The 13429-nt window shown below is 49.0% G+C and overlaps 1 protein-coding gene across 4 annotated transcripts in view; it reads left to right on the top strand.

Moving 5' to 3' along the window:
- Nucleotides 1–13429, top strand: part of MLPH (melanophilin) — a 391857-nt gene that overhangs the window by 241299 nt on the left and 137129 nt on the right. For all 4 annotated transcript variants that reach the window (XM_078681363.1, XM_078681362.1, XM_078681364.1 and 1 more), the window contains one exon: nucleotides 8819–9039. In XM_078681363.1, coding sequence (XP_078537489.1) covers nucleotides 8819–9039 — 221 coding nt within the window. The remainder of the gene's footprint in view (nucleotides 1–8818; nucleotides 9040–13429) is intronic.

Genomic DNA, 13429 nt, shown 5'->3' with positions numbered 1-13429 from the left:
CAATGTAACCTAGCGTCATTAGACTACATCTCGCTGCAATAGCAGCCTATCTCCAAAACAGACAACACTTGTCTTTGTTTAGGGTACCAGCTGCCAAGGCATTTATGGAAGGTCTTAAAATAATAATTCCACCTAGAGTTCCACCCTCTCCAGTATGGAACTTAAATGTGGTACTTTCTAGACTCATGGGTCCCCCATTTGAACCTCTGCATAAATGCGAATTACAATTTCTCCCTCGGAAAGTCAATCAATCAATCAATCAATCATTTGTAAAGCGCACCACATACCAGCAATGGTCTCAAGGCGCTGGGGGGCGCTACTGATTGAACAGCCAGGTTTTGAGTATCCTCCTGAAGGTAAGCAGGTCTTGGGTCTGTCGTAGGCTCAGTGGGAGTGTGTTCCATGTCTTGGCGGCGAGGTGGGAGAAGGATCTCCGACCAAGAAGGATCTCCCACCGGTGGTTAGTCTTCAGATGCGCGGGACGGTGGCGAGTGAGAGGTCGGCCGAGCAGAGCTGGCGGTTGGGGATGTAGAAGGAGAGCCGTCTGTTAGGGTAGGCTGGGCCGGTCTTGTGGAGTGTCTTGTGTGCATGGGTGAGTAGCTTGAAGGATATCCTCATGTTGACGGGGAGCCAGTGAAGGTTTCTCAGGTGGGAGGTGATGTGGCCGTGGCGTGGTACGTCGAGGATCAGTCGTGCCGAGGCGTTTTGGATGCTTTTTTGTCGTTTGATGAGCTTGGTCGGGGCTCCCACATAGAGGGCGTTTCTGTGACGAGGGCCTGGGTGACTGTCTTTCTTGTATCTGTCGGGATCCATCTGTAGATATTGCGGAGCATGCGGAGGGTGTTGAAGCAGGAGGAGGAGGCGGTGTTGGCTTGCTTGGTCATTGAGCGGTAATGGCAAACACAACAGTGATGGACAGAATGTGGATCAATGTCACACATTCACCCCAGTCCAAAGATCTGGGCCCAAATCCATCGTTTTTCCACTCCACACCACCCTGGGTTAGACAATGGCGATATGTAAATCAGCGCTGACCCTGTGCCCCATGGGAACAGTCCAGTCGGAACTACAAAAGCCATGTCCTTCCCAGAACAGAAACAAGCATCCGAGGACCGGCCCGGTTTCGAGGTAACACCTCTCATCAGCCCGGCTAGCTTGATTCCAGTGGTGTGGAGTGCCTGGGACTCACGTCTGAGCATCCCCAGTACACTTAGAGCGGTAATTGCAAACACAACAGTGATGGACAGAATGTGGATCAATGTCACACATTCACCCCAGTCCAAAGATCTGGGCCCAAATCCATCGTTTTTCCACTCCACACCACCCTGGGTTAGACAATAGCGATATGCAAATCAGCGCTGACCCTGTGCCCCATGGGAACAGTCCAGTCCGAACTACAAAAGCCATGTCCTTCCCAGAACGGAAACAAGCATCCGAGGACCGGCCCGGTTTCGAGGTAACACCTCTCATCAGCCCGGCTAGCTTGATTCCAGTGGTGTGGAGTGCCTGGGACTCACGTCTGAGCATCCCGAGTACACTTAGAGCGGTAATTGCAAACACAACAGTGATGGACAGAATGTGGATCAATGTCGCACATTCACCCTAGTCCAAAGATCTGGGCCCAAATCCATCGTTTTTCCACTCCACACCACCCTGGGTTAGACAATGGCGATATGCAAATCAGCGCTGACCCTGTGCCCCATGGGAACAGTCCAGTCCGAACTACAAAAGCCATGTCCTTCCCAGAACGGAAACAAGCATCCGAGGACCGGCCCGGTTTCGAGGTAACACCTCTCATCAGCCCGGCTAGCTTGATTCCAGTGGTGTGGAGTGCCTGGGACTCACGTCTGAGCATCCCCAGTACACTTAGAGCGGTAATTGCAAACACAACAGTGATGGACAGAATGTGGATCAATGTCACACATTCACCCCAGTCCAAAGATCTGGGCCCAAATCCATCGTTTTTCCACTCCACACCACCCTGGGTTAGACAATGGCGATATGCAAATCAGAGCTGACCCTGTGCCCCATGGGAACAGTCCAGTCCGAACTACAAAAGCCATGTCCTTCCCAGAACGGAAACAAGCATCCGAGGACCGGCCCGGTTTCGAGGTAACACCTCTCATCAGCCCGGCTAGCTTGATTCCAGTGGTGTGGAGTGCCTGGGACTCACGTCTGAGCATCCCCAGTACACTTAGAGCGGTAATTGCAAACACAACAGTGATGGACAGAATGTGGATCAATGTCACACATTCACCCCAGTCCAAAGATCTGGGCCCAAATCCATCGTTTTTCCACTCCACACCACCCTGGGTTAGACAATGGCGATATGCAAATCAGCGCTGACCCTGTGCCCCATGGGAACAGTCCAGTCCGAACTACAAAAGCCATGTCCTTCCCAGAACGGAAACAAGCATCCGAGGACCGGCCCGGTTCGAGGTAACACCTCTCATCAGCCCGGCTAGCTTGATTCCAGTGGTGTGGAGTGCCTGGGACTCACGTCTGAGCATCCCCAGTACACTTAGAGCGGTAATTGCAAACACAACAGTGATGGACAGAATGTGGATCAATGTCACACATTCACCCCAGTCCAAAGATCTGGGCCCAAATCCATCGTTTTTCCACTCCACACCACCCTGGGCTAGACAATGGCGATATGCAAATCAGCGCTGACCCTGTGCCCCATGGGAACAGTCCCGTCCGAACTACAAAAGCCATGTCCTTCCCAGAACGGAAACAAGCATCCGAGGACCGGCCCGGTTTCGAGGTAACACCTCTCATCAGCCCGGCTAGCTTGATTCCAGTGGTGTGGAGTGCCTGGGACTCACGTCTGAGCATCCCCAGTACACTTAGAGCGGTAATTGCAAACACAACAGTGATGGACAGAATGTGGATCAATGTCACACATTCACCCCAGTCCAAAGATCTGGGCCCAAATCCATCGTTTTTCCACTCCACACCACCCTGGGTTAGACAATGGCGATATGCAAATCAGCGCTGACCCTGTGCCCCATGGGAACAGTCCAGTCCGAACTACAAAAGCCATGTCCTTCCCAGAACGGAAACAAGCATCCAAGGACCGGCCCGGTTTCGAGGTAACACCTCTCATCAGCCCGGCTAGCTTGATTCCAGTGGTGTGGAGTGCCTGGGACTCACGTCTGAGCATCCCCAGTACACTTAGAGCGGTAATTGCAAACACAACATGATTTGGGCCCAGATCTTTGGACTGGGGTGAATGTGTGACATTGATCCACATTCTGTCCATCACTGTTGTGTTTGCAATTACCGCTCTAAGTGTACTGGGGATGGTCAGACGTGAGTCCCAGGCACTCCACACCACTGGAATCAAGCTAGCCGGGCTGATGAGAGGTGTTACCTCGAAACCGGGCCGGTCCTCGGATGCTTGTTTCCGTTCTGGGAAGGACATGGCTTTTGTAGTTCGGACTGGACTGTTCCCATGGGGCACAGGGTCAGCGCTGATTTGCATATCGCCATTGTCTAACCCAGGGTGGTGTGGAGTGGAAAAACGATGGATTTGGGCCCAGATCTTTGGACTGGGGTGAATGTGTGACATTGATCCACATTCTGTCCATCACTGTTGTGTTTGCAATTACCGCTCTAAGTGTACTGGGGATGCTCAGACGTGAGTCCCAGGCACTCCACACCACTGGAATCAAGCTAGCCGGGCTGATGAGAGGTGTTACCTCGAAACCGGGCCGGTCCTCGGATGCTTGTTTCCGTTCTGGGAAGGACATGGCTTTTGTAGTTCGGACTGGACTGTTCCCATGGGGCACAGGGTCAGCGCTGATTTGCATATCGCCATTGTCTAACCCAGGGTGGTGTGGAGTGGAAAAACGATGGATTTGGGCCCAGATCTTTGGACTGGGGTGAATGTGTGACATTGATCCACATTCTGTCCATCACTGTTGTGTTTGCAATTACCGCTCTAAGTGTACTGGGGATGCTCAGACGTGAGTCCCAGGCACTCAACATCACTGGAATCAAGCTAGCCGGGCTGATGAGAGGTGTTACCTCGAAACCGGGCCGGTCCTCGGATGCTTGTTTCCGTTCTGTGAAGGACATGGCTTTTGTAGTTCGGACTGGACTGTTCCCATGGGGCACAGGGTCAGCGCTGATTTGCATATCGCCATTGTCTAACCCAGGGTGGTGTGGAGTGGAAAAACGATGGATTTGGGCCCAGATCTTTGGACTGGGGTGAATGTGTGACATTGATCCACATTCTGTCCATCACTGTTGTGTTTGCAATTACCGCTCTAAGTGTACTGGGGATGCTCAGACGTGAGTCCCAGGCACTCAACATCACTGGAATCAAGCTAGCCGGGCTGATGAGAGGTGTTACCTCGAAATCGGGCCGGTCCTCGGATGCTTGTTTCCGTTCTGGGAAGGACATGGCTTTTGTAGTTCGGACTGGACTGTTCCCATGGGGCACAGGGTCAGCGCTGATTTGCATATCGCCATTGTCTAACCCAGGGTGGTGTGGAGTGGAAAAACGATGGATTTGGGCCCAGATCTTTGGACTGGGGTGAATGTGTGACATTGATCCACATTCTGTCCATCACTGTTGTGTTTGCAATTACTGCTTGGTCATTGAGAGCATTGAGTCGAGGATGATTCCCAGGTTGCGTGCATGGTCGGTAGGTGTCGGGGCTGCCCCCAGTGTCGTCGGCCACCAGGAGTTGTCCTAGGCTAAAGGGTTGGAGCCGAGGATGAGGATCTCCATCTTGTCCGAGTTCAGCTTCAGACGGCTGGTCTTCATCTAGTTGGCGACGGCCTTCATTCCTTCGTGGAGGTTGGCTTTGGCGGTGATGGGGTCCTTGGTGAGGGAGAGGATCAGCTGAGTGTGGTCGGCGTAGGAGATTATGTTGAGGTCGTGCTGTCGGGTTACGTGTGCGAGGCCAGGTAAATGTTGAATGGCGTCGGGCTGAGGGAGTATCCCTGGGGTATGCCGCACATGATCCTGGAGGTTTTGGAACGGAATGGGGGGAGGCGGACGCTCTGGGTTCTGTCGGAGAGGAAGGAGGTTGTCCAATCCAGGGCCTTGTCTTGGATCCCTGCGGGGTGGAGGCGTGAGCGTAGTGTGCGGTGGCAGACGGTGTCAAAGACGGCAGAGAGGTCTATGAGGATGAGTGCTGCGGCCTCGCCGTTGTCCAGCAGGGTCCTGATGCCATCGGTGGCGGCGATTAGGGCAGTCTCGGTGCTGTGGTTGCTGCAGAACCCTGACTGGGAAGGGTCCAGGATTCTGTTTTCTTCGAGGTATCGGGTTAGCTGTCTGTTGACGGTTTTCTCAATGACCTTGGACGGGAAGGGGAGCAGAGAGATGGGCTGGAAGTTCTTGAGGTCTCTTGGGTCTGCCTTAGGTTTTTTGAGTAGGGCGTTGATCTTGCCGTATTTCCAGATCTCTGGGAAGGTCGTGGTCTTGAGAGAGAGATTGATGACGTTGTGCAGGTGGGGTGCGATGGAGCTGCTTGCTCTGTTGAAGACGTGGTGCGGGAATGGGTCTGACGGCGAGCCGGAGTGGATTGTGCGCATGGTCTTGATGGTGTCATCGATGCTCACTCTGGCCCAGGTTAGCAGGGGTTGTGGTCGATGGTGTGCGGAGGGTCTGTTGTGTTGCTATCTGTTGGGGCTGTCTGGGTGTTGAAGCTGTCGTGGATGTCTGCTATCTTGCGGTGGAAGAAGGTGGCGAAGGTGTCGCACAGGGCTTGTGATGGCGGGATGTCGTTGGTGTTGGAGCTGGGGTTTGAGAGTGCCTTCACGATGTTGAAGAGCTCCTTGCTATTGTGTGTGTTGTTGTCAAGGTGGTCTTTGAAGGAGGTCCTCTTGGCCACCCTGATGAGGGGGTGGTGGTTGCGGATGACGTCCTTGTGTGCTGCGTGGCTGTCCGGGGTTTGTTCACTGTGCCATTTCTTCTCTAGTTTCCGGCAGGTTTGCTTGGAGGTTAGGAGTTCTGGGGTGAACCAGCTGGCCCTCTTGCTGGTGTCTCTCTGGGGGGGTTTCTTCAGCGGGGCGAGGGTATTTGCGCAGTCCTAGATCCAGCGTCAGAGGCTGTGGGCAGCGTTGTCAATGTTGGAGGGTTCAGTGGGTGGGCTGAGAGCGAGGTTTGCGTGTAGTTGGTCTTTGGAGATTTTGCTCCAGCAGCGACGGGGGATCTGTTGGGTGCGGTGGTGTGTGGTGGGCTTCTGGAAGGCAAAGTGGATTCAGCGGTGGTCGGTCCAGAGGAGTTTGGTGGTGTGGCAGACAGAGACGTGCAGGCTTGAAGAGAAGACGGGGTCAAGCGTGTGGCTGGCGGAGTGGGCGGGCGTTGTGACGAGTTGCTTCAGTCCGAGGTTGGCGAGGTTATCGATCAGGGTTGTGGAGTTGTTGTCGTTATTGTTCTCAAGGTGAAAGTTCAGGTCTCCAAGGAGTATGTAGTCGGTGGAGGTCAGGGCGTGCGTGCTGATCGAGTCGGCGATGGAGTCGCTGAACTGTAGGCGGGGTCTGGGGGTCGGTAGACGAGGGTGCCCCTGAGGGTGGAGTTAGGGTCTGTGTGGATCTGGAAATGCATGTGTTCAGCAGAGCAGGTGTTCAGTAGTATGCATCAGAGGTGGTTGGGGTCTTTCTTGGCGGGTGGTTCGTCGGCTCTGAGGCTGGTGTAGCTGCAGTTCCGGCAGGTGAAAGGACTGTGTGTGCGTTTTGGGGTGGCCTTGAAGCAGGTGTGGCTCCGTCCGGAGTTGTGAGTGTGCAGAGTGCTGGCGTCGTAGTGGCCGTGGTCGTCGTGGCGGGTGCGGGGGCCAGGGGTTCAGGCGCTGGGTGCGGAAAGTAGCTTTTCTGGTCATGATCACCTCTCTCAGAAGAGTCAGTGAACTCCAGGCATTAACCATACAAGAACCATTTCTGCAAATTCATCATAACAAAGTGGTTCTTAGGACTAGCCCACAATTTCTACCTAAAGTCGTGTCTGCTTTCCACCTTTACCAGTCTGTAGAACTCCCAGTGTTTTTCTCTCTACCACACTCAGTAGCAGAATGAGCTCTTCACACGCTAGACGTAAAAAGAGCAATACTTTACTACATTGAAAGAACAAAATCCTTTAGAAAGACTAAACAACTTTTTGTGGCTTTTTCCCCACCTCATTAAGGCAATCCTATCTCAAAAACAGGGATTTTAAGGTGGATTGTTGAATGCATCCAAATATGCTATGCTAAAGCCAAACGCACATTAACCATTCCCCCTAGAGCTCACTCCACACGTAAACTAAGGGCTTCTATGGCATTCTTAGGGAACATTCCCCTAGATGACATCTGCAAAGCAGCAACTTGATCTACACCACACACGTTCACAAAACACTATTGTGTAGACGTGCAAGCAAAACAACAAGCCAGTGTGGGCCAGGCTGTATTAAGAACACTCTAACAGATACAGGTAGCCACCACTAACAGGATAACTGCTGTATAGTCTATGCACAAGTATACGATCTACAGCTCATATGCCTCAAATATAAAATGCTACTTACCAGTATGCATCTGTTCTTGGCATGTAGAGTTATAGATTTGTATACGCCCACCCGCCTCCCCGGATACCTCTATCTGTTCCAGTACTATCTTACTTAGATACATTACACCTGGACATCCTTTTCTATTTCTTACTAACTCCATCATAACCCTCCATGGAAAAACAATTTGGCAATTGAGTTTTTGCCCATGCGCACTATCATCCTAAGGAGGAGTCACCTACCTTGTGACTACAAAGGCTTCTTCCAAGACAAAAACAACGTGCAAATATCCGAGCCCAACACGAGATGGCGATCTATGCACAAGTAGACGAATCTACAGCTCTACACACCAGGAGCAGATGCATACTAGTAAGTAGCGTTTTCCTTTTCTGTGATCCTTTGTCTGAGTCTTATGTTACACACAGGAAAAACAGAGAAGCCTGCAATTGCAAAAGCTGTTTTGAAGCGCCCACCCTGTTTTGCTCACAGGGATTGTGATTCTGATGTCATTGCTCTGTACTTTTGTCTATATCCATCAGTTATTCAAGCACGGTTTCACTCTCTCGCCTTTTTCCTCCTTGGAAAGTGTTTCCAGGAACAACCATTACAAACATGACAAAGGTGGCAGGAACCCCATGGCCTTTTATGGTGTTTTAAAGTCAGAATCTGAGCATCTTCTAGGGCTCTTCTGGAATGCACACCTAGTACTGATGACCTTATCTGTATCTTTCTGGAGGTGGAGAGAGAAAGAGAATGTGACAACCCGCATGACATCACTGAAATGCAGGGAGTAGAAAGGCTACACATTACAGTAAACCATGCTGAAATCCCAATTGGTCATTTAATTCCATCACTGTTCTTCAAGACTGTGCATCATTCACACCTACACACACTGATGGAATAACCTATCACGTACTCTGAGTGACAGAGGACTGCAGAAGAGAACAGCAGTTTCTTATTAAAAAAATAACATAGGTAAATTACAAGGGATTCTCAACAAGGGTAATCCAAAGATGCTCAACTGGTATTTCTCAGCAGGAAGTGGTGGCCCAACCCATGACAAAGTCATAAGTACACCTGACAAGCTGCTTCCTTCCACAGACAGGCAGGGCTGGGAATGAGTTAGTTGCATGTTTCAGTTTGGTCAAGGGTTGAAGGGTGTTAATTCCCCAGCTCACTGGTGGTTTGACCTGCAAACCTCAGTCTATGAAAATTCTAATTCGTTGTTGGAAAAATCTAAATATTTACTATATTAATTACATTCTTTCTTTACCTTCTGCCTTCTCTCCACCCTTCTCTTTGTTCTCTTCCACACATCACCGCAAGACACGAACACCAGCCTAGAACAGCCGCAGGTTGCTCGAACCACTGCCTTGGCAAAGGGTGCCCCCCCCAGCATCGAGCACCGGTCCCCATACTCTGCGGATATGGACACTTCAGAGGAGGAGACTAAAGGTGCCCCCAGGTTTCCAGTCTATCATCCCCACCACTTCAAACGGAGGAGCAGGACTTCATCTCAAGAGAGTGGTCCCCATTCTGGGGTACAGGTAAGATTTGAGGGTCAGACTATTGCCTGATCATATTAAGGATGCTGACTTGCTACAAGCAGCAGCTGTGAACCAGGGTACGTGGAGATACATGGAAATGCCATGGTACAGCGGTGTAACCATGAGTGCCTTCTTCTATGGGTTCTGGTAGAAGTGGGTGCAAGTGCTTGTTGTATTTAATGGTTGTTGGCAATTGAAGTTGGCTTTTGACTTAGATGTGGCAGTTTGTTCCAGGAAACCCTCACCATCTTGAAGAGGCAGAAAAGTGCACAGTTCATTGGGGATGCAAAGTGCTGCCCTCTGACGTAGAGGCCTTAGCTCTGCACAAGTCCTCAGTTGCGTCCAATGGGTCACTAGCCTCCGAATGTGTCTAAAGTCTAGAGAAAGGTTGGGTGTGTTTTGTTCGGACCTATCACTAGTCAGCTCACTTACAGTGTACCATAAAGATTGTGCCTCTCACCTTGCTATTCATTATTTATGTACAACAGTTGCACCAGCTGCAGAGGTTGAACAGTTGATACCAACTACAGCGATGTGGGTATAATTGCTCACACCTATACCAGCCACACTAAAGTAGTGTTCTGACTGCCTTAACTACCTGTCAGTTTTTTCTGATTGCCTGGTCTACTTTTTATGGAACCTACATCTGTATAAATTACAATTGTCTCAGCTTAAGGAAGTCGAACACAGAGTTCCTGATTGTAATGTTAACCTTTAACCTTTAAATTTACCAAAAAAAGAACTCGTATAACCACGTTCAGACTGAAGAATCTGTGATCTCGTCTTCAGAAAAAGGAAAGCACCTTAGAAGCACCTTCTGACCCCCTTATGTTTCTGGAGAAATAAATAAATACTATTGTAGCCTCTTCGAACTTTAACATTCAGATGCTAAGCCGATTCCACCATTTTGTGTCAAGGAACACCACAGTCCTGTACACAAGAAGTAGAAGATTAAGGCGGTGGTCACGTCATCATTGAGTACAGTCACTATACCTGTTAGCCTTGTCCAGATTGAGGCATGCTGCAACCTTGATGATGATGATGATAATGATACAGTGCTATTAAACATGAAGATGCGGTTGTGATTCGTACGTGCATACGTTGGGCCTCATTTATGAGGCTGTGCATGACTATTACGCGGCTGGTGCGTCACTTTTTGTGACGCACCAGTGGCGTAAAAAATGCGCCTTGTTGCGCCATATGTACAAAGTAACGCACCTAGGTAGATGCGTCACTTTGTAAACCCTTGCGCCACATTATACCTGCGCCAGGTATAATGTAGGCAAGGGGGGTGTATTGACACAAGAAAGGGTCGTAGAAGTGACGCGGTGAAATCTATGAGATTTCACTGCGTCACTTCTAGGACGCAAATGCGTCAATATCTTGCGCCTGACTCACAGCAGGCGTAACACTGACGCAGGCCCTTTCACATGGGGCTTGTCCCATGTGAAAGGACACATTGCTGGAATTGCATCACTTTTGTGACACACTCCAGCAATGTGTCACTTTTGCGCCATAGAGATACGTCAGAAATACTGACGTATCTGTAACTCCTTGCGACATGATGCGTCATATTGTAAATATGACGCACCAATCATGTCGCAAGGAGGGCGCACTGAGAAGTGACGCATCGCTGCTTTCACGCAGCGATGCATCACTTCTCATAAATGTGGCCAGTGGATCCTATAACACAGACAGTGGCTGGCTTCTTGCCTGCGTCACATGGTATGTCACTCCTTGAAGCTCTGAAGATGCTGTTCTTGTCCCCTGGGTCCCTGAGTCACTCAGTTTGTTTGATTTTCTCTAAGGTGGGTAGCCACTGCCTTTTTGTTTCATCTCACCATGTCCGCCTCGGCCAATGTCCACATCTCATAATCGCGAATGACTTCATTGATTTCCTCCTGCCTGCCAGGATGGCGCAGAGAATGACGCTTCAGATTCGAATGGCTAATTAAGAACTTGATATGTGTGAAGTGGCAATTTTATATTAACTTTGCAATGTTTGTTGTATTCTTTGGGGTGGACGTGTCCACTCGATACTGAGAGGATGTGAACATCCTAATTAGCTAACATTGAGACAATGGAGAAGAGCAGGACGGGCTTGAGTGCGAAGGCCAGCCTGCTGTCGCAGGCGCGATGTATTGAGTGATCAGCAGAGATGGTGAGACTAGAGCTTTTGTTCTCTTTCCTTTCATTAACTAGAGTTTTCAAGGAGGTGAAAGGAAACGGCCATTGACGGAAAGCCTCATTGAAGCAAGCGCTAAGCAGATTCAGCTACAGTTCTCTGCCAAGAAGGCCCCATGTCGTCTTCAAGTAGAGTTAGGCAAGATGTAATCTAAAGCAACCATACAGTTTTATAGTTCTAGTAAATGTAACCCATTTCATCTGAATGTACACACTGCACTTGAGCCGCTGCATTCACATAAGAAGTGCTCATAAGAAGTGTCAGTTTCCTTCATGTCAGCAGGACACCATGTTTCCAGTCAAGACATTACATTTGGTGATCTAATTTAAACTTAGATAAATATTTTTGGGTTGCTACCACTGGAACAATTGGACTAACATGCTCAATAAAATTAATACTAGTCTGCAAACATGAGGCAGTATCTCTGTCATAGAGAACCACCTGCTTCTAACGTGTGCAAGTGTTTCTTACATGAAAGCCTCCCCAACACTTGAGCTTCCTTGTGAGATAAAAGATAAGACTCCTCCACTATGGCTTCTTATATTTTATGTTAACACCTTTTGTCATCGGGAATATCATTCAAGGATCCCCATTTTGAGACATTTACTGAAAGATGGGTAAACAATTTTATCTGGGGTCGACATGTTTCATCCGTTAGAATCGCCCGTGTGGGTCGGCCGGCTTTCTTCAGGACCTTATTTTTGCACTAATCCCTAGAAGTGTAACTGGCCTTTATCGCCATGTATATCCGTCTTTTTAAAAAAGGTTTTAAGAAAGGCATGTGCACAAATCATACAGACCAGTATTTTGAATTTTTATTTTTTGGCGTTGGTCTGAGTTGGCCTATTTAGTCAATAAGGCTTCAAGGGTTAATCTAGGGGGTGGAGGATGCTCCTTATAGTCACACTTTTGTCAAAGGCCAGTGCCCCCGTCTATTTGACTCCCAGCACCTCAAATGTATAGGGTCACTACTCCCCTGTGACATTGCACTGTTTTTAACGTTGCCAATGGACCAACCGATAGAAAATTAGTAGGATCCGGCAAGCAATTTTAATTTCTTCTCACAATGCTTAAAACCACATAGCCAAGGAACTCCACTTACAAATGTGTTGAGCCCTTCCCCCCACACTGGGTTAGCGGGACGAGGGTCCGATGATGAAGCGAGCCATTGCTGGTACCTGTGGGTGAGGACCCTAAAATATATCCCACAAGGACACAGTGATTTTTTCCGATTTACCTGGGTGAACAATCCTACATCCGAGTGAAGCAGTGGCAATGCAACAGTCTGTCATGTGGATAGGGATGTATGACGTTACAACGCATACTTTTACAACGCCTACCTTTACATCGTAAGTTTTACAACGCATACCATTACAACGCATAATGCTTTTGGGCGCTGGATAATGAATAGTTTAATTTACTATTCCAACTCCAGTCCCCGTGGATAATAGGGAAGGTGTTGGATAGTACATTAAACCTATTCCCTATCCTAGAGCGCCCCCCAGCGCTATGCCTTGTAATGGTTTGCGTTGTAAAAGTTTCGTTGTAATGGTAGTTCGTTGTAAAAGTTTTGTTGTAAAGGCTGTATACCGTGGATAGTAATAGGATCCAACAAAATAAGATAACCCTCCTCAGGTATTGTTTTACAAATTAGGCACTGGGAACCCCATATACAATCTCATGTATCTACACACCTAGCTTAGGTGTGTAGGTATTTCCAGTTCAGACACTGCTACTTACTAAATCCAGCACATTGGTGCTGCAGGTTCAGGATGTAATTGAGGACTCTATAATGGTAGGCCACAAACCAAGAGAGGGCAAGCTACAGACCTATAAGGCACCAAAAAGATGGTGAGTCAAGTGTTCCTTGTCTAACTAAGTACCATCAGGCAGGGTAACTTCGGTTCCTAGTCGAATCGGAAAGACCTGAATCTAAGAAACAATGGTGCCAAATAGGTCACATAGATAGACATTAGACCAACTTAATAAATACATTTGATCTATAAAAGAGTAATTCAAACATAAACACTGAATAATGAGTCTGAACAGGAGTCCGAGAGCCTGCATGTGAATGCCTGACCACGTAATGGAGAAACGGTCAAATAAATGTAATCAAGCCCCTGAGCAGAAGTGTGGGCCAGGACATAGCATACAAGTGCTTAACCAAAATTACCCCAAATCTGAAGTTGCCCATGGCTACAGAAC

The sequence above is a fragment of the Lissotriton helveticus genome, chromosome 3_1 (genome assembly GCF_964261635.1).
Source record: "Lissotriton helveticus chromosome 3_1, aLisHel1.1, whole genome shotgun sequence".
In the NCBI taxonomy this organism is placed as follows: domain Eukaryota; kingdom Metazoa; phylum Chordata; class Amphibia; order Caudata; family Salamandridae; genus Lissotriton; species Lissotriton helveticus.
Note: the sequence above shows the minus strand (reverse complement) of the source record. Positions and strands in the feature narration are given on the sequence as shown.